General features: G+C 36.4%; 2 protein-coding genes across 3 annotated transcripts in view; both read left to right on the top strand.

The window, feature by feature from the left end:
* golga4 (golgin A4) overlaps positions 1-21,318 on the top strand; it is a 101,418-nt gene extending 80,100 nt beyond the window's left edge. Inside the window, exons 17-25 of one of the 2 annotated variants that reach the window (XM_007237265.4) lie at positions 69-190; positions 2,092-2,222; positions 2,666-2,752; positions 4,684-4,701; positions 4,862-4,930; positions 7,727-7,802; positions 13,888-13,985; positions 18,999-19,085; positions 20,601-21,318. In XM_007237265.4, coding sequence (XP_007237327.3) covers positions 69-190; positions 2,092-2,222; positions 2,666-2,752; positions 4,684-4,701; positions 4,862-4,930; positions 7,727-7,802; positions 13,888-13,985; positions 18,999-19,085; positions 20,601-20,615 — 703 coding nt within the window. In that variant the 3' untranslated portion in view covers positions 20,616-21,318. Of the gene's footprint in view, positions 1-68; positions 191-2,091; positions 2,223-2,665; positions 2,753-4,683; positions 4,702-4,861; positions 4,931-7,726; positions 7,803-8,287; positions 8,362-13,887; positions 13,986-18,998; positions 19,086-20,600 lie in introns of those variants that run through there. The other variant, XM_049481463.1, reaches the window with a different exon arrangement.
* A 2,768-nt stretch (positions 21,319-24,086) lies between these two features.
* Positions 24,087-24,977, top strand: part of itga9 (integrin, alpha 9) — a 137,820-nt gene continuing 136,929 nt past the window's right edge. Inside the window, exon 1 of the mRNA XM_007237268.4 lies at positions 24,087-24,712. Coding sequence (XP_007237330.3) covers positions 24,525-24,712 — 188 coding nt within the window. The 5' untranslated portion in view covers positions 24,087-24,524. The remainder of the gene's footprint in view (positions 24,713-24,977) is intronic.

Below are 24,977 nucleotides of genomic sequence, written 5' to 3'. Positions count from 1 at the left end.
AGATTTAAATTTAAAAGAATATCTTCACAAATGTGTGATAATCAAAAGTGTTTATATATTTTCAACAGACTTGAAATGGAAGACATGGAAATGAAACACAACTCTGCTCTAAAGCAGCTGATGAGGGAGTTTAACACACAGATGGCTCTGAAAGAGAGAGAACTTGAGGCTTCAGTAAAGGAGACTATTGGTAAGAACAGAATATCGGATTAGATAAACTGGGTGTTGTCACCTCAAGAAGACACACGGTCACAGTTAGGACTGTTGTGATAATTACGTTATAGCCTTATTGTACGATAAATTAACAAGATGTCATTTTTGCCGACCTTCATATTGCAAATAGGCTACACGCAGTACACACACGGAGTACATTTTACTGCTGCGGTAGACTTTCACACAAGTTAATGAAATTATATTTAGTAGGGCTGGGTATCACCACTGATTCACAGAATGAATTTGATTACTTTTTTTTTTCATTTACAAGGTCCCAAATTGATTTGATTTCCGATTTTAATATCAGGACAATTTATTAGGAATATTTCATATGCAGTTACAGGTTTTGTAACTGTAGATTTTAGAGAACTAATGTTGCAGTCATACAAAGAACGCTCATCCTTTCATTATTAAAAATAGTAGTGTAGACATGAATGTTAATATTTTATTAGTAGTATTTACTGTGTCCAGAACACAAAAACAGTGTACTTGTATTGTAAACATACACTTGGCTATGATTCTCACAAACTTCTAAACAAAGCCTGTGCCAGAAAAGACCTTGATTTTGATTTTATCTTGTCTTTTACTCTGAATGTAACTTCTGCTGCGTTTAAGCTGGAAAGGAAAGAATTTTTGATAATTGCAAGTGAGATGTACATTTGCTAAAAATGAGACTCTTTTCTCATCTTGTATAACTAGTTTAGCAGGGTTTGGAAAAAGGTTGAGTTAAAAAAAACTGCTGAAACTGCTGGCTACAGCTGCTCTCCGGCTCTGCAGATGGATGACGTTGACACAGAAAAAAAGACTAGTTTTAAAGATCAACCTGTGGTTTATATCAATTGATATAGGACCCTTTAAATGAAGAATGATTTGAATCAAAATTCATTTTTTAAACCCACTAATAAAACACACAAAACAATCTGCCTGACAGATTGACTTTTGCTTTCTAAGTAAAGTTGTGAAAATGTTCTGTGTTTCATGCATTCGGTGTCTGAACTGTGCACTCCCAAAACCTCCTCTAAACAGAAAAATGACCCTGTGGTTTAATCTGTTAGACACTGAGGGAGGCCTTATTTTAGGGATCTATAGGTGAGCCATCAAAAGTGCACTGTGCAGCTTGATTTAGGTTGTGTCTTTTCTATTGTAAAGACAGCAAAATTCTGCCTTGTGTGGCTCAACGCGAGCAAAAGGCATATACTAATTCTCTTATTTAATTAATCATAAAAATACTGTCATTTAGAGCATTTATTTGCAGAAAATGAGAAATGGCTAAAATAACAAAACTATGCAGAGCTTTTAAGACCTCAAATAATGCAAAAAAAGTTTTAAGAGTTTAGAAATCAATATTTGGTGGAATAACCCTGGTTTTAATCACAGTTTTCATGCTTCTTGGCATGTTCTCCTCCACCAGTCTTACACACTGCTTTTGGATAGCTTTATGCTGCTTTACTCCTGGTGCATAAATGCAAGCAGTTCAGCTTGGTTTGATGGCTTGTGATCATCCATCTTTCTCTTGATTTAATTCCAGAGGTTTTCAATTTGGTAAAATCAAAGAAACTCATCACTTTTAAGTGGTCTCTTATTTTTTTTTTCAGAGTTGTATATATGGCATAAAAATATATTTTTTGAATTATAATACATATCATTTATCACAATAATTAATGGGACAATATATAATTCATTAAAACAGTTATCAGGACAGGCCTAGTAACAAATATCATTATTTTGTAATGTTGGTGTTTACTGCCTAGAAAATGTATTTGCGTAAACAGTATCTTATCAGATGGTTAGTAATTGTACACAGTTCTGCATGTTTCCTCCATCTTTGTTACAGAAGATTTTAGATGTGTGAAAGCCTGTTGGTTCTGTGTGTTGCAGAAAAAGCCCAGACTGTGGAAGCACAGCTAATGGAAAGCCACCGTGAGGAGGCCAGTCAGCTGCAAAAGATAATTGCTCAAAAAGAAGATGATCTAAACAGAACTGTTCAACATTATGAGGAAGTCATTCAGGTGCAGTGCAATACATTCCTACAGTACAAACAGTATTCTTAGTATTTTTAGCTTCTTACAGAACAGAAATTCTACATCTATTTACAGTTTTCCAGATTTTTAATTCCGCTGAAACACTTTGGCACACCTCAAATGTTTTTAGGCTCATCCCTAACATTCCTTTTTCCACATATAACTGGTACATCATCAGGAAGCCATTATCCCATGCCAGCACCTTCTATAGCTCCCCAAAGAGCTGTTTTAAATGATTTATACCTGCAGGGTTTTAAATCCTCAATTAACATGCTGACAGATAGCTACGGAAACTATTTGAGATCGTGAAAGGTGTAGTTTCCTGAACTGTATATTTGTTTTCGTTTATTTTCACAAACACATAATGAACTTAACATATCTGTGCCTATGTAATTGACCATTTCTAATGGATTTGCGCATTGTTGTTGCAGAATCGCGAAGAGGAGATGGGTACGCGAGTGTGGGAGGTACAGAAAGAGCTGGAGGAGTTGCAGCAGAGGAGTCTCAGTGGTCCTCAGGTATGCAGTGGAGGTTCCCACGACCACTTACCAGATGGAGCCGTTTACCTCCTCATAAAATATACAGTTATGTCCTCTTATCAGAGGACGGCTCTCTGAGCTCAGTGCTGTTACAGCAAAATCCTTATATAGCTCTTCTATATGGAGTTCTTATTGAAATGATATGGCTGCTCTCCAAAACATAAAAACGTATCCATAAGAGACAAGGTAAATCTCTGTTCTCAATTTGTTCCACAGAGAGTACCCCCCGAACTAGCAGATTTAAGCTGCATGTGATTTTTGGTTGAGCACATTTGGAAGTAGAAGAAGAGAGCAGACTCAGATCAGTTAAAAGCTTTACCCCATGTGTTCTAGAGAGAAGCCTCTAGATCCCACGCTGCATTTCTATAAGCTGATGTCATGTTAATCTTCTCTGTTAGCTTCAGTTTCTGGTATGTTTGCATAATTGGGTACCACTTTAAAATAAGACTACCTTTATAAAGGGTTTATAAGTGGTTTACAATTAGTTTATTAATGGTTAGTAATTAGGTTATAAATGCCTCACAAATCATTAATAATTAGTTATAACACATACGCAGAAAAGGAAACAATGACCTGTTGTTTATAAATGACTAAAAGAGTTAGTGGTGGAATGATTAAACTTGGGAGTTAACTGGTTAAACTGATGTTGACTGATGGAGAAGATGGAAAGGGAGAAGAAAGTTGAGTTAGATGGAGAAGACAAAGTAAGTTGTGTATCTGACAAGCTCTAAAGTTTAACAATATAGATGACTGTGGTTTCACTATTTGACAAACAACAGGTAATTGTTGCCCTTTCTACATATGTGTTATAACTGATTATTAATGATTTGTAAGGCATTTACAACCTAATTACTAACCATTAATAAACTAATTATAAACCATTTATAAACCTTTTATAAAGGTAGTCTTATTTTAAAGTGGTACCCATAATTGTCACATTTAAATGAGTGGTGCCAAAAAAAAACTGTTAATAAAAGCATAAAATATAATTTTTATTAGTGGTGTCAATAGCTTAACAAAAGTGTATTATAACAATATTCGGTGATTCATTGTGACTTAAAAAATGGGGGACAAATTAGAGAACTTTAATAGAGAAGATTAATGCTAACACCATATTCCACTTTCAATAACTTGAAAAGAAACCCCTTGGCACCAACGTCTGAAATCATATGTTTCCGATCATTTGCAGAATGTCCATATTTTAGTTTTTGAATTTAGTTTTTTTTTTTTTTTAACAGTAAAAGCTGCAAAATTGTAAACTGTCTAAGCTTTTTTGTATTTGTATATGTTATTGTTTAAAATATAAAAAAATCTGTCTCTGTGTAACATTTATACCTTTAAAAAGAAAATGGGACATCTTTCACTCGCTTAGCTATTATAAACAGTAACACAGATTCTTGATCAAAGGTGTCGTCTGTGTCTGTTAGAGTGTAATGTGTACTATGTGTTACCAAGTTTTTTTGTTTTTTTTTTAAGCTTGTAAAGTTAATTGCAGTAACAATTCAGTACTCAGTATTCTATGAATTCAATAAATTCTGTTCCTCAAAGCAGCAATTATTATTTAGATGGTGGAGGTGTTAGTGTGTGGTGTGATGATGAGTGGATCAGAGACAGCAGTGGACTGAGAATAGTTTACCATCCAGAATATCCAGAAGTTTCTGTTTCTCAAAAACTGCAGAAATGGATCCTTTAGCTCTGTTATTGAGCTGATTTTATTGACTGGTGTCAGTCTAAACTGCTGTGATATTAGAATAGTATAGCTGCTCTTGGGTTTTAGATTGTACAGTAGATAATAAGATGTCATGTAGTTTTGTACAAATGTGAAGAGCATATAGAAATAAATGAGAAAAATATTTTATGTAATATTGTATCAGCCCATGTTAAAATGTATGTGTTTTCTTTCTTTTCAGAGCCTTGAGGAGCTTCAGGTTAGTTTCTTTCTGTTTTATAATTTTTTATGATCACTGACAAAGATAGAAAAAGAATCCATTTCTTTCATTAAACTTTGGTACATTTTGATTCCAGCAATGTTTGTATGGTAATCTCCAACTTCATTCTTTTAAAACTGTCTTACCCTGCTCTGCTCAGGTCCAGCTTGCTGAGAAGACCACCCTACTGAGTGAAGCCAGGCTGAAAGAGCAAGAGTACCAAGATAAGGTGAGTGTGAACTAAAGAATAGAGAAGACTAGGGCGTGTGATATGACTAAAAATTTCAATTTCAAATTACTCATTATTTGGCAACCTCATTAAAAGTTGAAGTGTAAATCTCAACGACGGCATTAGGGATTGGCACCAGAATTGGGACAGACAACATCACTAACACTTACAATTGGTTGCCAATAAAGAAAAGACAGCATTCTGTATTGTGATTTAAGAGTTAAGAGTTGTCTGTTTGGCACTCGTTCAAGCTTTTAACATGCACGTCACATAAAGGCTAGAGATGTACTTGCTGTTTGGCCATGAGTACATGTACACAACCGGCTGTGTTGTGAATGGAACTGTTCATATAGTTGCCCGTGTGCTATGCTGGAGGCTTTCACTAGAGGGCAGCAGCTCAGGTGTCTGAAGGCTGCTGCTCAAAACACCCAAAAATCTCCGTCCCCATTCTGTTTCTTGAGTATATCCTGTCATGTGTGGATGTAGCAGTCTCAGATTTATTTCCATTTCAGTTTACTTGTTTTTATAATGACATAAAACCAGAGGTGGAAAAAGTACTGAAAAATTGTAAATAAGTAAAAGTACCTTTACTTTGCTACTTGAATAAAAGTAAAAAGTACTCAATTTAAAATGTGATTTGAGTAAACGTTACATAGTTACTTTTAATTATTTGATGTAAAAATAGGTTTCTATGATCCATTTTTTTCTTTACTGTAAAAGATTTATGGTAATATAGGTGACTATAAACCGTATTTTTATAGTTTTACAGGTCATTATTATTTTTTTTACTTCCCATTAATATGCTTTAACTACTATTTACTTGTTTTTTTTTGTTTTTTTTTAACATTTTGTCATTGTTTAATGATAAAAGTACTTACACCACATGCTTTCTCAGGTTTGATGTGGAAGTTTTGAAAGCTGACAGCTCTGTCCGGAGGCACATATTGTATTGCATGAGGACGTTATTGCCTCGTTATTCCACACGCGAGCATCCGTGGGCCGGCATTCAGACAATTTTTTTTTTCTCCCCAGCAATTTTTTTTTTTACTTAGTAACGAGAGTTTTCCAATGTAGCAAAGTTAATTACTTATGTCAAAATGTACTTGAGTAAAAGTAAAATTACCTATTTTAAAAAATACTTTAAAAATTACAAATTACTTGAGTAAACTTGAGTAAATGTAATTCATTACTTTACACCTCTGCATAAAACAAATATGCTTGTCAGAACAGCTGGTCTGAAATCAGCATTATCTCTGTGCAGTGCCAAGGACACATCTGCACACATCTGATTGCTGCACTGCCTCTAACAGTTTTGTGTGTACTGCACATTGCTTGTTAATTTCTTAAGGATGTGCACAACCAACGCTCCAAAGAAATACAGGGTACACGAGGCAGCAGGCATGTGTACGTGAACATGTAATTAGCAAGTACATCTCTGCCCAAACAACATGCTTAATGCAGTAAAATTCCACATACCTCATGAAAACACTAAGAAAAGCAGATCTGTCTTCAAACCTAAATGTTATTGCCATATTTTCCACACTGTAAGGCGCACCTAAAATACTTTAATTTTCCCAAAAGTCGTCAGTGCGCCTTTTGTATACATTTTACCAGTCAGGTTGTAAGGAGCAGTAATAACACTCTGCTGAGATACAGAGTTATACAGGAGTTTCAGTTTAGAGGTGAGTATTTTCGGCCTGCAGCCTGCTGCTAATCCCAGCTAGCACTGCTGGAGCAGCATTAACTGCTAATTCTAAGGCTGAAGAAACCTGGAAATCTAAGTTACTGTAAAGAAAGTAAAGCACTTCACTTACCCAAACAGTTCAGAAATCTGTGTAGATTAACATCCAGCACTCGTTTAACTTTAAAAGATTTTTTTTTTTAAGAATTACAGTTTTGTTTACTTTGCTTAGCTTAGCTTTACTTAACTTAGTTAACCTACCCCAGCACCACCACACAGCAGCAAGACCTGCTGAATTGGAAGGAAAACATATCCTTTTCCTTATTAGTGTTGCATTATATGCGCCTTATAATCTGTTGCGAAGAATTAAAAATCTAAAGTATAAAACATATTCTGTTTTTTGTTTACTAAATATATTTTTAACTATAGGCGAGCCGTCAACCATGCAGCATTTTCCGTTGCCATGATGGCAATACACCAGACCAAATTTACCTAAACATGTCTTACTTTTAAGACCAACACACCCATTGGTGTAGATATTCACAAGCACTGCTGCTATTTAAACAACGCAGGCAGAGACGTGAAAATAGATTGTTGGTGGGGTGCAAGATAGCAACGAGCACTGCAACATGTCTTCCTGTATTTTCCTGTATAGTCTTCAGTATAAAAATTAATAAAACACATTGAATGAGTTGAAAATGGTGTCTCCAGACTTTTGACTTGTACTGTAGAATAAGTCAAATTTAAACAAATCTGTAGAAGTGTAATAATAAACTAAAGACATTTCTATATCGTCACATGAAATATATTCTCATATCGCAGTTTAATGATCATAATGGATCCACTTCTAAATGTTCTCAGGGCTCCTTTACCCCTCTGGCTGTACATGGCGGGAAGCCCCGTTAAATTCATTACTCAGCACATCTGCTTACACTTACTTTTACTGTGCACAATTAGGCTATGTCACCTCACACTCAGAGCAGTTTAATAGAGGTGAGCTATGCACAGTGTCTGTGTCCTAATGTAAAATATAAAATTTATTAAAGGTGTCATGATTTTTAGAGATGCATTTTTTTATTGTATTTTATGGGGCCGTATGTTTCTTTTTGTTTCAGATTCATACTCTTGAGGACAAGATACGAACTGTTTTTAAAAATTCTGTGGTGACTCATCTGGGAAGCACATACAAAGGTAAGCAACCCCCACCCCCACACCCCCACCAGCGGGTTCCAGCCACACACATTTCAGGTCACTTGTGGATAAAGTCTCTGACTCTGCTATTGCTCGGCTTTATATAATGGAGCTGAGGTTTATTTTATACCTTCACTGTGCCGTCCATGACTGAGAGGTGCCTAATGACCCCTAACTTCCAAACACCGTGTTATAATACCTTCATCACAGTTTAACAGCCTTACAGGAGCATGGTGCTCTGATGCATGTTTATCAGTCAGTCAGGTCTGTAACATGCATGCTCCACTGAAAACATCTCCAAGCCATGGAAAATAAGTTCCTAGGGTTTTAGCATTGGAGCAGAGGGCTGGACATGGCATAAACATTAACCTCATTGTAGACCTTCCCTGCTGGTGTAATAAAGAGAATTGGTTGTTTGGGGGGTTTGAGGATGAGGGGTAGAGGGGGGGTCATAAGCTCATCTCTGACTGTAATGCATTTCACAGAACACTGCATCTGGTTTCCACACAAGACTGGGATTGACATTTCTTTTACCAAATCCTAAAACCAGGTGATCTTTCTGTATCTGTAATATCATTTAGAATTAGACCAGGAATGGGCTACAGTCAATAATGCATTTTTATGATGTTATATTTGTAGCACTTTGCAATACGTTTGCATTCATTAACAGTACTCACGAAAGAATGTCTCAACTCATTATTAAATGACACTAGTTAAGATGTTGCTAAGCATTACAAAACTAATTTCTTAACTAGGGGTGGGCGATATGGCTCTAAAATAATGTCACGATATTTCAGGGTATTTTTGCGATAACGATATACTTGGCGATATAGGAAAACTAAAATAATTCATTCATTTCAGGAATATAGTATAATAGTATAACAGAATAATCATAATGTGGCAAAACAAATAATATAGCAAAAAATAATATAATGCAGCAAAAAATATTGCAGAACATTCAGTGCATGCTTATAAACTGCAAACTAAAACAATTATACAATAAATACCCTTAAAGCTTCACAGTAAATAATAATAATATTTTTAATACAAACCATCCCTATTATCACGATATGGATTTTTAATATCATGATATTTCTGTGTCACAATATATTGTATACGATATAATATTGCCCACCCCTAATCTTAACTAATTATTATAAATAATTAAATGAACAGTATGTTCAGTGTTGGTAAGTAAGGTTAATTAAAATACTCTTATTGTAAAATGTTATCAAAAACACTATTCAAATTTAACTTTTATGAAATGTGTTTATATATATATTTTTTAATATATACAGTGTAGGTAACTGTGCATACATTTTATCCAAAAATCTAAAAAACATCCTTTCTGCCTGTTATGACTCACCTTAAATATTTATTTAGAGTAATTGCTAATGTATTGCCTTCCTCTTCACAGACTTAGAGTTAAATCATAGCTCTTCATGTAATGAAATTAATCTTTAATTTCGTAATTGCCCCATTAAACAAGCCGTCCTCTAAATTAAAAGTTTGGACTTCTGGTCTTAAATTAATTATTTTTCAAATATTCTGCACTGTACAATAATGCTCATTTAATGTTTTTTTTTTTTAACAGAAGGACTTTTATTGCATAAATAGCATATACTGTTTACAGTACAAGATCATTGTAATAAACATTTAAGCCACAGACTGTATTTTCAGTACAATGAAATAGAACAATTGAACATAAACAACAACAAAAAAAACGTCTTGGCGGGCAGACATCTTATAAAACCTGTTCTCCACAGTTCGGAGAGATAAAACAAAATGACTTATACTAACATCTTCATTCAATGTTTTTATTTTTATTTTATATTTATGTTTATATGTGTCTTTTTGGTTCTTTTTTCTACATTGTAAATGAATACTGAAGTCATCCAGACTATAATTAAAAACATATGAAATTATTTTGTGAAAAAAAAAGTTTTATATTTTTAGATTCTTTAAAATAGGCTCCTACATGGTTACTACATGTGTTCATTCATGGTCTGGATGACTTCAGTGTTCATTTACAATGTAGAAAACATAATTAAATAAAAACATTGAATAAGTTGATCTGTGCAATCTCTTGACACTGTTTATACATTTTGTGAAAACAGAAGCAAAATTTTAAATAAATTTTATACTTATTTATGCACAGTTTTTAAATTTACCAAAAAACTATAAGGAGGTATGTGTGTCACAGACCCTTTAAAAGTTGTGTAAATTACTTAGTCCTTACAGCTCTCTGTCCTTCCATTTAACTCATGAAGATGCTCAGTGACACACACTGACCATACTGAGAGCATCACTACAGAACAGTGTGACTTTATTTACATGATGTAGGAAATAAAACTAGATCATTTTTAGCTTCTACAGCGCTTCCAACCATTTTAACAATTTGAATGTTACATAATATTTTTTTACTCCATATAACTGATTCTGACAGCACTTATAGAACAAAACGTTTGAAAACAAGTACTGAAATTGTTGCATCTTTTATGTTACATCTGGATTTGAATCTTAAAATACGTAATTATTAACTGTTTTTATTACAGAAAGAAAAACACATAAATGAGCTATTCAGTTAAATCATCGGATTACATTTTAAATTGTGTATTAATATTCAGAACAGGGCTCTTATGGGTTAAGTGAAATCTTTGTAACTCAAGGTTTTTATTTATCTATTGCAAATTGTAAATGTTGCTGTAGGCCATTAATTTATTTTAACGTTTTTAAGTAAGTGTTAATGGTTGCAGTAAACCACTAAACATGTATCTGTATTTGCTGTATTGTCTGCTGATAGAAGGGCCTGTAAAAGTGTAGTGTGTCTCAGGTTTCCTGCCCTCAGCCCCTGCTGTGAGTAGACATGCCGGCCTTGGGTCAGTCTGGCGGATCGGGTTATTTACGATGGTCTTCTTTATCTACGCTTCCTGATCAAAGGCTTGTTTGGGTTAGCCTGGCACCTTCACTCCTCTTCAGGTTGTGTTTGGCACATCTGTGAGCTGTCTGTGTCATCAGCTACTGTTAGACGGATATTCCAGAGAGGCTAACTGCTCCGTATGCTGTAGAGGTCACATTTTTTAAAGTAATAAAGTCCCTTCAGGCTTTGGCCCATTATTTTGTGTTCCTAATCATGGCTACTATGAGTCCAGAGTTACAGTATTTGTAAATAACTTCTATGTAAGTTATGTATAATAACTTATTTGTAAATAACTACAATGGAATCGAGTTGGTAAAATGTGAATTTTGCTGGATGATTTGGCTAAAATGTATATTACAATATACTTCTTAATTTCGCTTGATACAATATAATTCCGATATGAACAGCATTAAAACCATTGCCTAGTGTGCACATCACACACTGGAACTGCTCTGAACGGTCTCTAAATCTGTCAAATTGTGATATTTACTTTCATTTTATTATATCTGCTCATAGAGCTTTTTAGAGGGCTGCTGAGACATTTCAGGCTATGTAGAACCTAATGCTGTTGGCTTGCTTGTTTATATTGCTACAGCAAACTGTTTGACTGCTATTTTATTTTATACCTGGAAATGTGGGACGTGGAAATCGGACTGGGAGAGAGGCTAAAACCCACTCATGCTACCGTGATGTACCAGACAGTTTAAATAAGAACATACTGGCTGAAGTTCTGCTGACAAGAAATGCCAGAATTTTTTTCCCCCCAATTTGCAAGGCCAGTTACCCAACCCACTCCCCTTATCACTAGTAATGCCTCAACACCAGGAGAGTGAAGACTAGCACATGCCTGAGAAGCCAGCAGACTCGGAGGAAAGCGCAACGCCTTGGTTCTGATACATCAGCTCACAGACGCCTTGTGCTGATCGTCATCACCCTAGGAGTATAATAGTAGTTGAATAACTTAACATCCAGTGGTTTATTGTGTAATACTGTGTGTCATGGTCAGAAAATCACTATTCGTTCTATTTCAGTTTCCTCTCACAAAAAAAACAGGAAAGAGTAAAGAGAACCAACTCAAACGAATAGAGGCTATTTTGTGTTTTAGCCACAATGCTGCTGTTATACTTTCCCAGTGCTATTGAAAAGTGTGTGACTAACTGGCATGACTGGGGCCAGAGCACGCTCCGCAGTCCTGCTGATTTACTGACTGATTACTGTTTTGCAAAGGTGTGTGTGTGGGGGGTTGGAGGGGTGTAGGAGAGAGAGAGAGAGACCTCTGTTATGTGCCATGAGCGCATATACTCTACAGCGCTTAAGCATTTATGTGTATCCTGTCTATAAATGTTCATGCATGGGCCAAATACCCCTTGGGCACTGGTCCAGATGATGAGAAGTGAAAGAGTTATATCTGAACAGGAGCTTTTCACATGGGTTACTATGGAGACAGGTGTCCGCTCTGTGTCTTTTTTTCTCTGTGAACTTTTCTGAATTGCTGGTGTTGAGGTAATGTAGGCTGTGCGGATCACGTTTGCTGAGTTGGTAAGCCTGTCATCTGCCTGCTCTGGTTGTAATTAGGGCTCTAGCAGAGCAGTGTGTGGTAGAGGCAGAAGCTGGAGGGCAGAGAGAATGATGGAGAGAGAACGAGCACTGTTTACAAGCTACCTGCATATCCTGCAAAACTACCACCTTCTGCCTTCCAGTAACACTGTCCTCAGGATACTGATACACATGCAGGACTGGTAGATAATAAGCTGCAAAATAGGGTTTTATTCATAAATAAAATTGATTACAAATGGGTAGACAGTTTTTGGATAGTCCTTAAAAATTGCGTTAAGTAAAAGAAGAACCACTGTTGGTTGCTGTTGGTAACATAAAGAACCATTTTTTGGTTTGTAATAAGAGAAAAGTGAGCATGAAGAACATTTGGGGCCCGATATTACACCCTGTGCTCATAGTCTTTTTTCACACCTTGCATCTACTTCATTTAAATAGTGATGGTGCTTATAAATATATCTATGCCAATAGGAGTGGTGGTCTCGAAATGAGGTGCATTCAAGTACATTTCTGGTGTATTGTAGTGACTGAAAGCACCCTAGGCAGACGTCCACAGTCAGACGATCATTACTATATTTGCTTTAAATTGTCAACAGCTCCCATACACCAACATCAACAATAAACAGAATGAACAAAGTGTGAACGAACAGCTCAGTTTTCTCTGCTAAGAAGCATTAGACACATCCAGGTAGCTGTGCCCCTAAAATAGCTATGCGTCAAAGTCAAAGCGCACCCAGCTCTTAAAGAGAATGTGAGGCAGGTGAAACACTGATTGGTTTATTGCACATTAAAGCAAAATAACTCACCCATGATTAATTAAGAAAATAAGTGCTTTTTTTTTTTTTTTTGCACGTTTCAAGCTAACAACAACTGTTCCTGTTCTTACGAAAGAAAAGACACACTGACACGCCCTAAATTAAGTTTTACAGTTGAGGGCTTGTCTATATGAGCTTCACTTGATGTGTGTGTGTGTGTGTATATATATATATATATATATATATTTATATATATATATATATATATATATATATATATATTTTTTTTTTTTTTTTATTAAAGCAGGGTGTTAATTATACAGAGACAATTAGGGTGTTACGTTTTTCTTCAGGGTATAAAGGGAAACAGTACAGTGCAGTTGAGTGCTTGAGTGAACTGAAGTCCTATAACCTCTATAACAGTGTTTTGCTTGATTAATGTAATATTTACAGTAAGTAAATGATGAATCCATTACACCAGTAGTGTAATGTAGCACATACCACACAACAACCTTAGGGGTCATAAACAATATATAATATCTCCAGCTTGTAAATCTCACAGTCACCAGAATTTAAAGCATTTAGTTTCATGTTATCATTCTGTTCTGTACATGTAAAACTAAACCTTAATTTTTATGTGAATGTTCTGCTCCACCTTTAAGTTTAATGCACTTGTTTTATTATTACACTTAATGCAGCGTGGTCAGTATTAAAATCATTTCTTTATCATCTAAAATATGTTGAAAATATGAATTAATACTGTGCACTGAATTGAGAGGTTTGTATTGAATGCAACATAATAATTTAATTTATGTAACACTCCTAATAATGCCAAATTAATCTTTTGATCTTCCAGAACCCTCACACTACGGTGTGGATTCCCTCACTGAGCCCACAGAGTTTGAGTACCTGCGGAAGGTCTTGTTTGAGTACATGATGGGACGAGAAACAAAGGTATGTAATCTTTAAACTGATGATTGTTTTATATTCACAGACTAAAATATTGAAGGAGTCAGTATCATAACAGCAAGCTGAAAACATGATGAAGGCACCGATGTGTAGCCAGCAGTGTTTCCATCATGTTTTCAGTTTGCTCAAATGAAATTCATAACAGATATACTATACTACAGCAGAAATGTCAATATAATACAGAAATCTTAATTTGAATGTTTTTCTAAATCTGTATTATGGCATCTGAAATAGAATTCATAATTGAAATTAAGTTAAAAGGTCTGTAGAAGAGCAGTCCTAGTCAAACCTAGCCATCATTTACATTTTAGATTTGCTTTCAAACTGACTTCATGACTTGTCCAGGTCAGTTCCCTGAAGCTGATAATTATATAGTTAGGGTATATGTCCAAAAGGCCAAAGCAAGAAATGAAACTTTAATACATTTCATAACATATATTAAACAACTACAGTCATATCCTCCTTGGTTTAGTCTGTTTCAATAGACAGGGTGAGCTAAACGTCACTGGACACCCTTTTATTTTAGAAAAGAAATACAGCTTTTTAGATGGCGGCCATGTTCTGGAGGTATTCAAAATTAATTTTTCCTTTGGTTTCTAAAATAAAAGTATGTCCTGTGACTTTTGATACTCTGTATCATTAATACAAGAACCCTGGTCTATACGTTAAGGCCAGTGTATGGATATTACGCTGAACACTGACGTTGACTCTTTGGGTTGACCCTGGTGAGTTCTGTTCTAATGGGGAACCTGGCCTAGGAACTTGCTGTGTGACCTTGGCCGTCGTGCTGTAGCTTACTTTTAGGGTGTTAGCAAACTTCTTTTAGCCTGGGCCATCTTTGTGGAGAAGAACATTTCTGTTTCTCTCGTCTTGTAGCCTTGAGGTTCCATGTTGAATATCTAGTGGCAGTCACATAACACGGGGCCGGGAAAATGACTTATTGCACAAACTGGACAATTGGACAAATGTCCTAATTTGGACATATTTACGTAGGGGTGTACACAATACAGTTGCCAGTGGTTTAGACATTATTGGTTGTGTGTTGAGTTATTTTGAGTGCAGAATAAATGTACACTGTTTTACAAGCTGTACACTGACTACTGTACACTGTATCAAAGTGTCATGTCTTCAGTATTGTCCCATGAAAAGATATGATCGAATATTTACAAAAATGTGAGGGGTGTACTTAGTGCTGTGCGATATGACGATAAATATTGTTTCTACAGTAATTTCATCAATTATTTATGCACATCTGTGTGTTCACTATTTTGTTTTGCTCTTTTAGAAGTTGTTAGGTTATATTTCTTTTAGCATTTTGAGCTTAGTTTAATTGGTCATTTTCTTATTACATATCTATTTTTCTGTTTTTATTAAATGTTGTTAATAACTTTATCTAACTATTTTAAGCCAGACAGACATTATTCATTATTCATTTTCCATTCTTTTAAATAGCAGGATACTTTTTTTTCTCTGCCTGGACCCGAACCGAGATTTCCCATCACTTTCCTCAGGCCGGGTCACAGTCTTTGATGTGGTCATCTGTTTTTTAATACTATTTTTATTTTATATAAAGCTATGGTATGATAATCACTATATATCTAAGTAACCAAGTATTATTGTTAACGAAGAAAAAAGAAGAAAATAACAAAAACTGAAAGTGAAAGTTCTCCGTAACTGAAACTAATAAAAACATAATTAAAAGAAAAAACTAAAATGAACTGAAATTACAGATTGAATACCCTCATTTTCGTGTTTGTTCATTTATTTATAAATAAATATAATAAGTAAGTAAGCAATGATATTATTGTGTCATATTTTCATTGTCATATGTGGTATATCATGATATATATTGTTATCGTGATATAAAAAATGTTATATGATTTTTCCCATATCGCCCAGCACTAGGTGTACTTATTTTTGTAAGATACTGTTGTTTTACATTTTATATTATATTTAATTTAAAGGTGTCAGTCGATTAAAACATTTTATTTGATTAATCACAGAAATATTCTGTGATTAACTGAGATTAATCACACTTTAAGATGCATGTTTTTATAGTGGATATTTAACTGTAAATAAAATAACGAATGTAAGAAATGTAAATGCTATTATAAGCAAAAAATTTATAACTGATTTATAAGCTGCACATCCAGCGGGCTAAAGCGCTGTCACTATGAGCGGGAGGTCGCCGGTTCGAACCCCAGCTCATGCTGCTTTGCTATCAAGCTGCCGGCGCTCAGAGGAAGCAAAATTGGCCCTGCTCCCTCTGGGTGGCTGCTCAGTAATGCTGCATCAGCAGCAGCTCGAAAAGAGGCAGTGGCTGACTTCACATGTATCGGAGTAAGCTTGTCTTAGTCTTCACCCTCCTGGTGTGTTGCTAGTTACTAGTGATGGGGGAGTCTTAGTGAGTGGGTTGGATAATTGGCCGTGTAAATTGGGGAGCAAATGGGAAAAATTTGAAATAAAATTATTTTAAAAAAGAGTGAACTATAGCAGGGTGTTGTGGCCAAAACAGGCGAAATTGGTAAAAAAAATAATAATAAAAAAATATATATTTTTAATTAATTTATTGGTTACAGTTTGCAGATTATTTACCTGTGTTATACGATGACATTGACTGTACGATTTGTAAAATTATACACCCAGGAAATATTAGCTAGTGATGGCAAGTTCAGTATATTTAGCCAGCAGGCTGAATAGAAAAAAAAAGGTCTACTTTCACATGATTGAATGTCCGCTGCCGTTTGAGCAGCCCATACAAAAGACACACTGTGTCCGCATAGCTGGACCCTCATTAACGACTCTTGTCCATTTAGTCCAGGCTAATTAACAGCCCAGTTGACAGGGCCCTAAAGTCAGCGGGGAAGCCCTAGGCTAACAATAAACAGTCGGTGGCCTTATGACATCACACCGGGCCTCCATGTGAGGGAGGATGTCCGGCGGGCGAGCCGGTGGAGAGTTTTTGTCACATGACTGGGCTGAGCCTGTCTTTTTATGAGCAGTGCCGGGGCTGAGCGGTAGCACTGGTTCTGATTAGGATCGTATTTATAGGCTGGAGCACGCACACACTGGCTGATGGTAGCTGGAGCTGATTACACAGCATGCGGCAGATAATGAGCATTTTTGCTTTTGCGAGGTTTAATTGTTTACAGGGATGTTATGAGGGAGGGTTAAGGGTTGAGTGAGAACCTAGGCATTGGTTTCAGGGTTGTTTTGATATTTCACTGGCTAATATGTAACGTTTTCTTTGATATATAGAGTTTCTGTTTAATATGATTATAACTGTACTGTATTAAGTACTGTGTACTGTGTCACTCTTCACACTGAATCTTCACTCTGGTCTGAGTGCATTTATTTATTTATTCTTTTATTTCCTACAAAAGGTATTATTCTGTTCTTTTAGGTCATGTGCAGTCACATGATGTTCCCTGGTGCTTGTGGTGAAACTATCATTTCATCATTTATTGCATACTTGTCTTCCAACAGTGAAATGTCAACATGTAATGCTGGCGTGCTGTCAGCTGGAAAGTATGTCACAACAGCCTCCTCTAAGCCAAGCACACATTAGTTTTATGCCACTCTCTTATTCTGATGGAATTCTCCTGGCTCTTGGTGTGTTCTCCACCTTGTTCTGCATGACCACAAGGATGGGGCCACATTTGTTTATTTGTGTTGGAATTTCTGGTGCAGCAGCGGACCATTCATATGGATTATAATACAGCTCTGGAAAAAAAAATAAGAGTCCACTTCAGTTTCTGAATAAGTTTATCTGATTTTGCTATTTATAGGTATATGTTGAAGTAAAATTAAGATTGTTGTTTTATTCTATAAACTACAAACAACATTTCTCCCAATTTCCAAAAAAAAAAAAAGTAATTTAGAGCATTTATTTGCAGAAAATGAGAAATGGCTGAAATAACAAACAAGATGCAGAGCTTTCAGGTCTTAAATAATGCAAAGAAAACAAGTTCATATTCATAAAGTTTTAAGAGTTCAGAAATCAATGTTTGGTGGAATAACCTTGGATGGTTTTTAATCTCTGTTTTTATGCATCTTGGCATGTTCTCCTCCACCAGTCTTACACACTGCTTTTGGATTATGCCACTCCTGGTGCAAAAAATCAAGCAGTTCAGTTTGGTTTGATGACTTGTGATCATCCATCTTCCTCTTGATTATATTCCAGAGGTTTTTAATTTGGTAAAATCAAAGAAACTCATCATTTTAAGTGATCTCTTATTTTTTTTCCAGAGCTGTATACTCACATGGTGTCACAGTAACTGGAACAGAGGAGAATTTCACTTAAACTGCATAGTTTTGAATTCAACACTAAACGTTTGCAGCGCTGGGAAACTTCACATCACTTATTTCCACTGCCCTCCACAGAAGAGGAGCTGGGTCTGTGGTTGAAGGAGCTACATTTAAAAACATCCATCCATCTGCTCTTACCATTCAGCGTAAGAGAAACCAACACCAGAGCATCCTAACACAAATAAATTACTCTGTTCTGAAGCTCCGGTGAAGCGGATGCCCCCGTTCTCATAGATTAGCTGTACAGCTACCTTCCTCTCAGGCAGCCTCACAGCACCTGATGTGACCTTTTTACTTGAACCTTATCCAGGTTTCCCCTACATAGAATGGTAAGAGCTGATGTATGGATGTTTGGAAGAGGTTTTATATTTAGCTATTTCAGCCACAGCCACAGCACCTCTTCTGTGGAAGGCAGTGGATATAAGTTAGTTAGCAAGCTAGCTAGCTAGCTGTGTGGTGTCCCCATGTATGCTGTGAATAACTATAAATATGGTCCGCAGCAGCAGCTTCTTCAGACTTGATTTACTGTAAATACGATACGACCAAAAAACATGTAATATGAACTGATGGATATTCTAACAAAAATGCAGAAAAAAACACACCTATGAAAGTGGGCATGGCAGAATAAGGTGAGTTTCAGTGTGAATTAAAGCTATTTTTAACAAGTGTCTTTCGGTTTGTTGTCCACAGACAATGGCCAAAGTCATCACTTCCATGCTGAAGTTTCCCCCGGACCAGGCCCAGAAGGTTCTGGAGCGTGAGGATTCCAGAGTGATGGTAAAGTCTGTTTTTAGATTATCTGCCTATAGATTAAATCTAATTGGAGGCGAGTCTTTAGCTACATTTACATTATAAGCCGCATTGCTCAAATCAGATTTTTCTCTCAGATCTCGATGGTTCATATTCACAAATGTAAGTGATCTGTATCTGTGTGTGATTTGAACTAATCTGTCCCTGTAACGTCTCACATGCTCACATTGATACGTGTATAAACGTCACCTTCTTCACCAACAAGAATGAACCTCATATTTGAGAGACGACTCGTATCTTTACAGAGGTGAAATGAATGTGTTAGAAGCTCATATGTGGAGCATCTTTTCTTGAGTGGAGAGTAAACAGCTGGTCTGAAGTACATGCTCAGGTCGAGGAGGAGAAAAAAGGCCAGGCTGTTTGCTTTTGCTGTTTTTGTGGCTATAGCTGCACAGCTGCACCAAGAGATGTGTGGGTATGAGAGAGAAGCACGTAGTGCACCGTAAAACCAAAAAGAAACACGAATTCTGATTTGACCGTTCACATTCATGTCGCATGTCCATGGATATGTATCTGATTCAGGACCACATATAGAAGTGGCTCAGAAACAATCAGCCATGAAAGAAATCTTATTTGAGCTACATTGAGCAAAAAAAAGGTCTAAGTGACTTCTGCCTGCTAATGTGAACGTAGCCTTCGGGAGTATAGAGTGCCTGTGCTTCAATAAATATACCCATATTTGACGACATGTATATATACTATACAATACAAAAAAGCCGAAATAATACGATAAAGCGCCTTAACAATATATTGACCCACTGCTACTCTCTATAAAATGCTTTTAGACAGTTTTGAAATGCACACATTAGTTTTCTGATTTATGGAGTAACTATGGTAAATGGAGCCAACAGAGAGTTTTATAGGCAGGTGTTTCTCCTACAGATGTTTAATCCATGGAACACGGTATCATGTGTTGCTCATATATCAGTACAGTAGTTTTATTTACAGCATTTGTGATTTTGCTTCTTCTGTAAAGCTGAAAGATGAATTAAGAAGTGGCTATAAAAAGCAAGCAGTTTTTCTTGATACACCAAAATTTCACAACTTGTATCTTAACATTTTGTTTTATAAATGGTGTCAGAGTAAGTTATATGAAACAATAAACATTTCATTAACATATTTTATTGTTGAAATTGTTGGAACAGAGCTGTTGAAGCTAAAATACACCTTTGTCGGTAGCTCTAACCCAGCACTCCTATATTCTTAAAATAAGGTCAGATAATTTAACATACATACACACACAGTCCTGTTCTGCTCTGAGGATGAGTTAAAGTGAAGGACAGAGGGATGTAGGGAACTTTACACAGCTTTTAAAAGATGTGTACCACAGATACCTCACAATGGGCTCCTTTGGGTTAATATATACACAAGCAGGTTAGAGTTATCTATATAAAATCATTATGTGCTCACCTGTTCATATGATTGACATGTCTTCTGTTCTCTCTCTTTCTCTTTCTCTCTCTCTGTGCCCGTGTCCCACAGCCTTGGCTCCGGTGAGGTGGAACCGTGCCTGGTCTATCAGAGAGAAGGACAGATCCTGCTGCTGCTGCTTTTGCTGTTGCTGCTGCTACAATATGGTTTAAAGGGGCTAGAATCGCTATTCACTTGACTAATAACCCTTTCTTTACGTGTGTGTTTGCCTGTGTGGGTGTGTGACCTGGGAGAGCAGACGTGTGAGTGACAGTGTGAGGAAGGTATTGGGATGATGTGATTGTACAGTTGCTGGTGTAGGTTATTAAATAAACTGTTAGACCTTGCTCAGATTAAATCCTGTAAGAAAATTATACCTTTGTAATTTATTGTTTAGATTTTCGGTCCAGGGTAGATGGATTTCCTTGTTCTTAAATGTAGATTTTTTTTATGAATTTAAGTTTTGTGCAATAAGTATGAATTATGTTTTCTTAAACGTTTTATGTTCTTTTTCATCTTCTCTTTTTTCACGATGAGGTGTAGCATCCCTTTAAATGCCCTTTCTGCACATGTGTGTGGATCACTTAGACACGCAGGCTCTTAGTACTTGATTTACTACAGATTTATTTGAACTAATGCTATATTTTCAGGAAAACTGACAAAATACATCATACTGTAAATTGTAAATTATCACTGGAAAAGAACTTATGAATCTGTATAATAGGGCACATTGTGACTGTTGCCACATTATTACATTTTAAACGGCTAATAAAAATCTATTTACAGTAAATTGGGAATCTTGCTTGTGAACTGTGTTTGCCTGCATGTGTCTGCCTATTTTTTTTTCAGAAGTTTCAGAATTTTCCAGTTAAAGAAAAAAATGGGGAAAGTAACACTTGTTTGCAGTACAGAATATAATTTTTTAGCATCTGCAAAGAAGCAGAGAATATGTAACAGAAAACACAAAAGCCTTAACAACTATTTCATTTTTCAGTATTTTGGTCACCACATTTTATTACAGCTTTTGCTTTTATTTCATTAGACTTGCTCTTTTTTTTTCAGAAATCTTCAAAAGGGTATTTCACACCTAATTTTGAGTACTTTGTGCTTCTCAACTCCATGCAAGCATCTCAGAAACCTTGTGATTCTGGATGCCGGGGTGCTCAGTCATTGTTCTGAGAACTAACACAACACTTCATATAATATAATGAGAGTTAATTAACAGTACTTATAAATGAATGTCCCAAATAACAGTACTAATTATTAATTGACACTGCAGTGCTAAGCATAAGTTTCCCTGGTTACAGCAGCTTATGTGTACTGTTAGAACAGTCAGACTGTGTTTTGGATCTTTAGCTGCAATGGATTAAAAAGCACTCCTGAAATAAAAGTCTGTGGGTTTTAAAGCCGAATTTCAGAAATGTTTACACTTTTATATTTTTTGATATAACCTAATATCTGAAATATGCTGGTAATGTTACTAATCTGGATGCAGCAGAAATAGCATTTCAGCTTGTTGTAGTGGTGGTATTCATCTATGACTGTTTTAGGGGCAATACAAATGAAATAATATTTAAAAATAAAATTAAATTAAAAAAAATTACTTCTAGATTAAAGTATTAATATTATGAGATTTTTTTTGTGGGAAATGTAGTGGTGAACACTTAGGCTGCCAGTTTAAAAAGCTCAGAAAAAAGGAGTATTTTCTGCTCATGATCTGTTACAGTGCTGCTGTGATTATCATCGGTTAGCTATCAGTTCCGCACTTTAAAGTAACTACTTGACTATTTAAGATGGAATGGAATTGGAAGGAACTTTTAGAGTGTACTGGTGTGTTTGGTGGAGTGTAAACAAACTATCAGTATGTCCTCACCTTTCACTCTTTTTGTTCCATAGTTTGATTTAAATGTGAATAAGATCAAATGACAGCACAGCAGGATTGAAAATACTATCTGGGTTAAAGGTAAAAACCCCATTTTAATGCAGTATGGATACATAATAAACTGTAAAATGAATTAAGTGTTTTTGCATATCATGTAATGATTGCCTTTAGGGCTGTGTACAAGTACAATACCAGTGAAAAGTTTTCTTTCTTTTGTTATTTCTTTTACATTACACATTTAGTTTTAAAGATATTAAAGCTATACAAGAAGACATAGGGATTTATTTAGTAAACAAAAAGTGTTAAACAAACAGAATATTTTTTATACTTTAGATTCTTCTGAGCAGCACATTTATCTTTGAGGACAGATCTGTACACTCTTGTTATTTTAATCTCAGTGTCTTCATGAGGGAGAGTTACCTGGAATTGTTTTCTCAGCATCTTGATGGAGTTCCTGGAGGTGCTGAACAATAGTTGCTGCTTTTCCTTCACGCTGTGAAGCTCCAGCTCATCCCAAAACACCTCAAATCACCATCTCATTTCATCAGGTTTAGATCAGGAGATTGTGGAGGACTAACACTTTTACGGCTGTGTTTCAATTTTACTTCACTACATATGGTTATGATGAGTTTATTAATACACATTTTTATTTGCTGCATCGTTACTCGTTACAATTATAAAATGTTTGGAATCATTCAAAACCCACATTATCACTAAAGTCAGAGCGGTAGATGCTCTGCAGTTACCGGGTTTCATTAAGCAACTTGTCATTGAGTGAATCAAGAGATCAAGAAGACCTAGCTGCTCCCATTCTGCCTTTCACTCTGAGAACTTTCCACTGCTTTCTGTAACAACTACACAACAGTCCTGGATGGGCACCGCGTTCCTCCGACAGGGGGCAGCATTGGGATGGGTTTGGGGGGTGGGAAGGGGAAACACTGGTGGACTGCCTGTGCTGAAATGAAATGTGACGCTCGTGCATAACAGCATTAACAGCTGTGCTGAACTTGTCAAGAGATAATTACTTGTATTTCTTGTCTCTTAATGTGTTTGAGAGCGTCAGTTGTAAAGTTGTGAAGAGGTAGTGTTGGTATACAGTGAATAGCACTATTGAATAATGATTGAATCTATATTATGGTGAGAACTACTCAACTTAGTAAAGAGAAAATACTTTAAAAAATGAAGGTAGGTCAATCTGAAACATTTCAAAAACTTTAAAAGTATCCTTAACTGCAGTCTTAAAGACCATCAAAAACATTATGATGAAACTGGCTCTCATCAGGACCTCCTCAGGCAAGGAAGAACAAGAGTTATTTAGATGCCCCTATAAGAGCATCTAAAAATACTTCACAGAGTATTTTGGTTTGTTTAACACTTTTAAGTTTCTACATGCTTCATCATGTGTTCCTTCATATTCTGGATCACTTTACAATGATCATCAACAATGTAGGAAAAAAAATAATAAAAACGTTTAATGAGAAGGTTTGTCCAAACTTTTGACAAACAAATAAAAACAAAATGGAAGCTGCTGCGAGGAGATCCAAGCTGGGCTCCGTGTTCCCCCGGAAGGGGGCAGCAGGGGGACGGGGGGACTGGTTGGGGTGGGGGGGAACGGGGGGACTGGTTGGGGGGGGGGGGGGGGGTGTATATGCTGGGCTGCCTCTGCTGAAATGAAATGTGACGCTCGTGCGCAGCAGCACAGGCTGTGTGTTTGGAGCGCGAGCGCACTTACCGCCAGCAGCGAGCAGCGCGAGGAGCGGGTCCAGCGGTCCGCGCGCAGATGATCGGACTAATGCTCCGGAGCCGCGGCGGGGTTTCACTCAGCTCCACAGCCGCGCTGCACACCGAGCTCAGCACACTCCTCAGAGTGACGTAGTTTACATGCAGCTCTTTCTGCGTAGTTTAGGGGGTCGTTATATGTAGTTTGGGGGCTCTGCGTATGTAGTTTAGAGGGTTTTATGTAGTTTGTTTTTTAGATGTAGTTTAGAGGGTCTGTATATGTAGTTCTGGGCTCTGTGTATGTAGTTTTGAGGGGTTTTATATGTAGTTTTTGGGGGTCTCCTACACTAAGACAGGCGTTGTTACCGTTGGGTTTTTGAGGGCTCGCGCCGAGGATGTGCGGCAGGATGAGCCCGCTGTTCACGCGGAGCAGAGGACTGCTGGATGTGATCTGTCTGTATCTGTCTGTGACCGTGGCTTACTCTTTCAATATCGACCTGGATCACCCCGTGGTGTTCCGTGGACCGCGCGATGCCTTCTTTGGATACTCGGTTCTTGAGCACTTCCATGACAGCACGCGCTGGTGAGTACAGCCAACTCTAGACTTCAGCTTTGTGAAAAAATATACAGTACCAGCCAAAAGTTTGGACACACCCTTTCAGTGTTTTTTATTGTTTTAAAATGTTTTGCATTGTAGATTAATACTAAACTCATTAAAAAAACTATGAAGAAAAAAATATGGAACAAAAAAGTGTTCAAAAAAAGTCTTGTTTAGATGACAGTTTTGCACATTTGGCTGGATTTTCTCAGTCAACTTTAAGAGGCAGAGTCACCTGGAATAGCTTTTT

The sequence above is a fragment of the Astyanax mexicanus genome, chromosome 7 (assembly GCF_023375975.1).
Source record: "Astyanax mexicanus isolate ESR-SI-001 chromosome 7, AstMex3_surface, whole genome shotgun sequence".
NCBI lineage: Eukaryota > Metazoa > Chordata > Actinopteri > Characiformes > Acestrorhamphidae > Astyanax > Astyanax mexicanus.
Note: the sequence above shows the minus strand (reverse complement) of the source record. Positions and strands in the feature narration are given on the sequence as shown.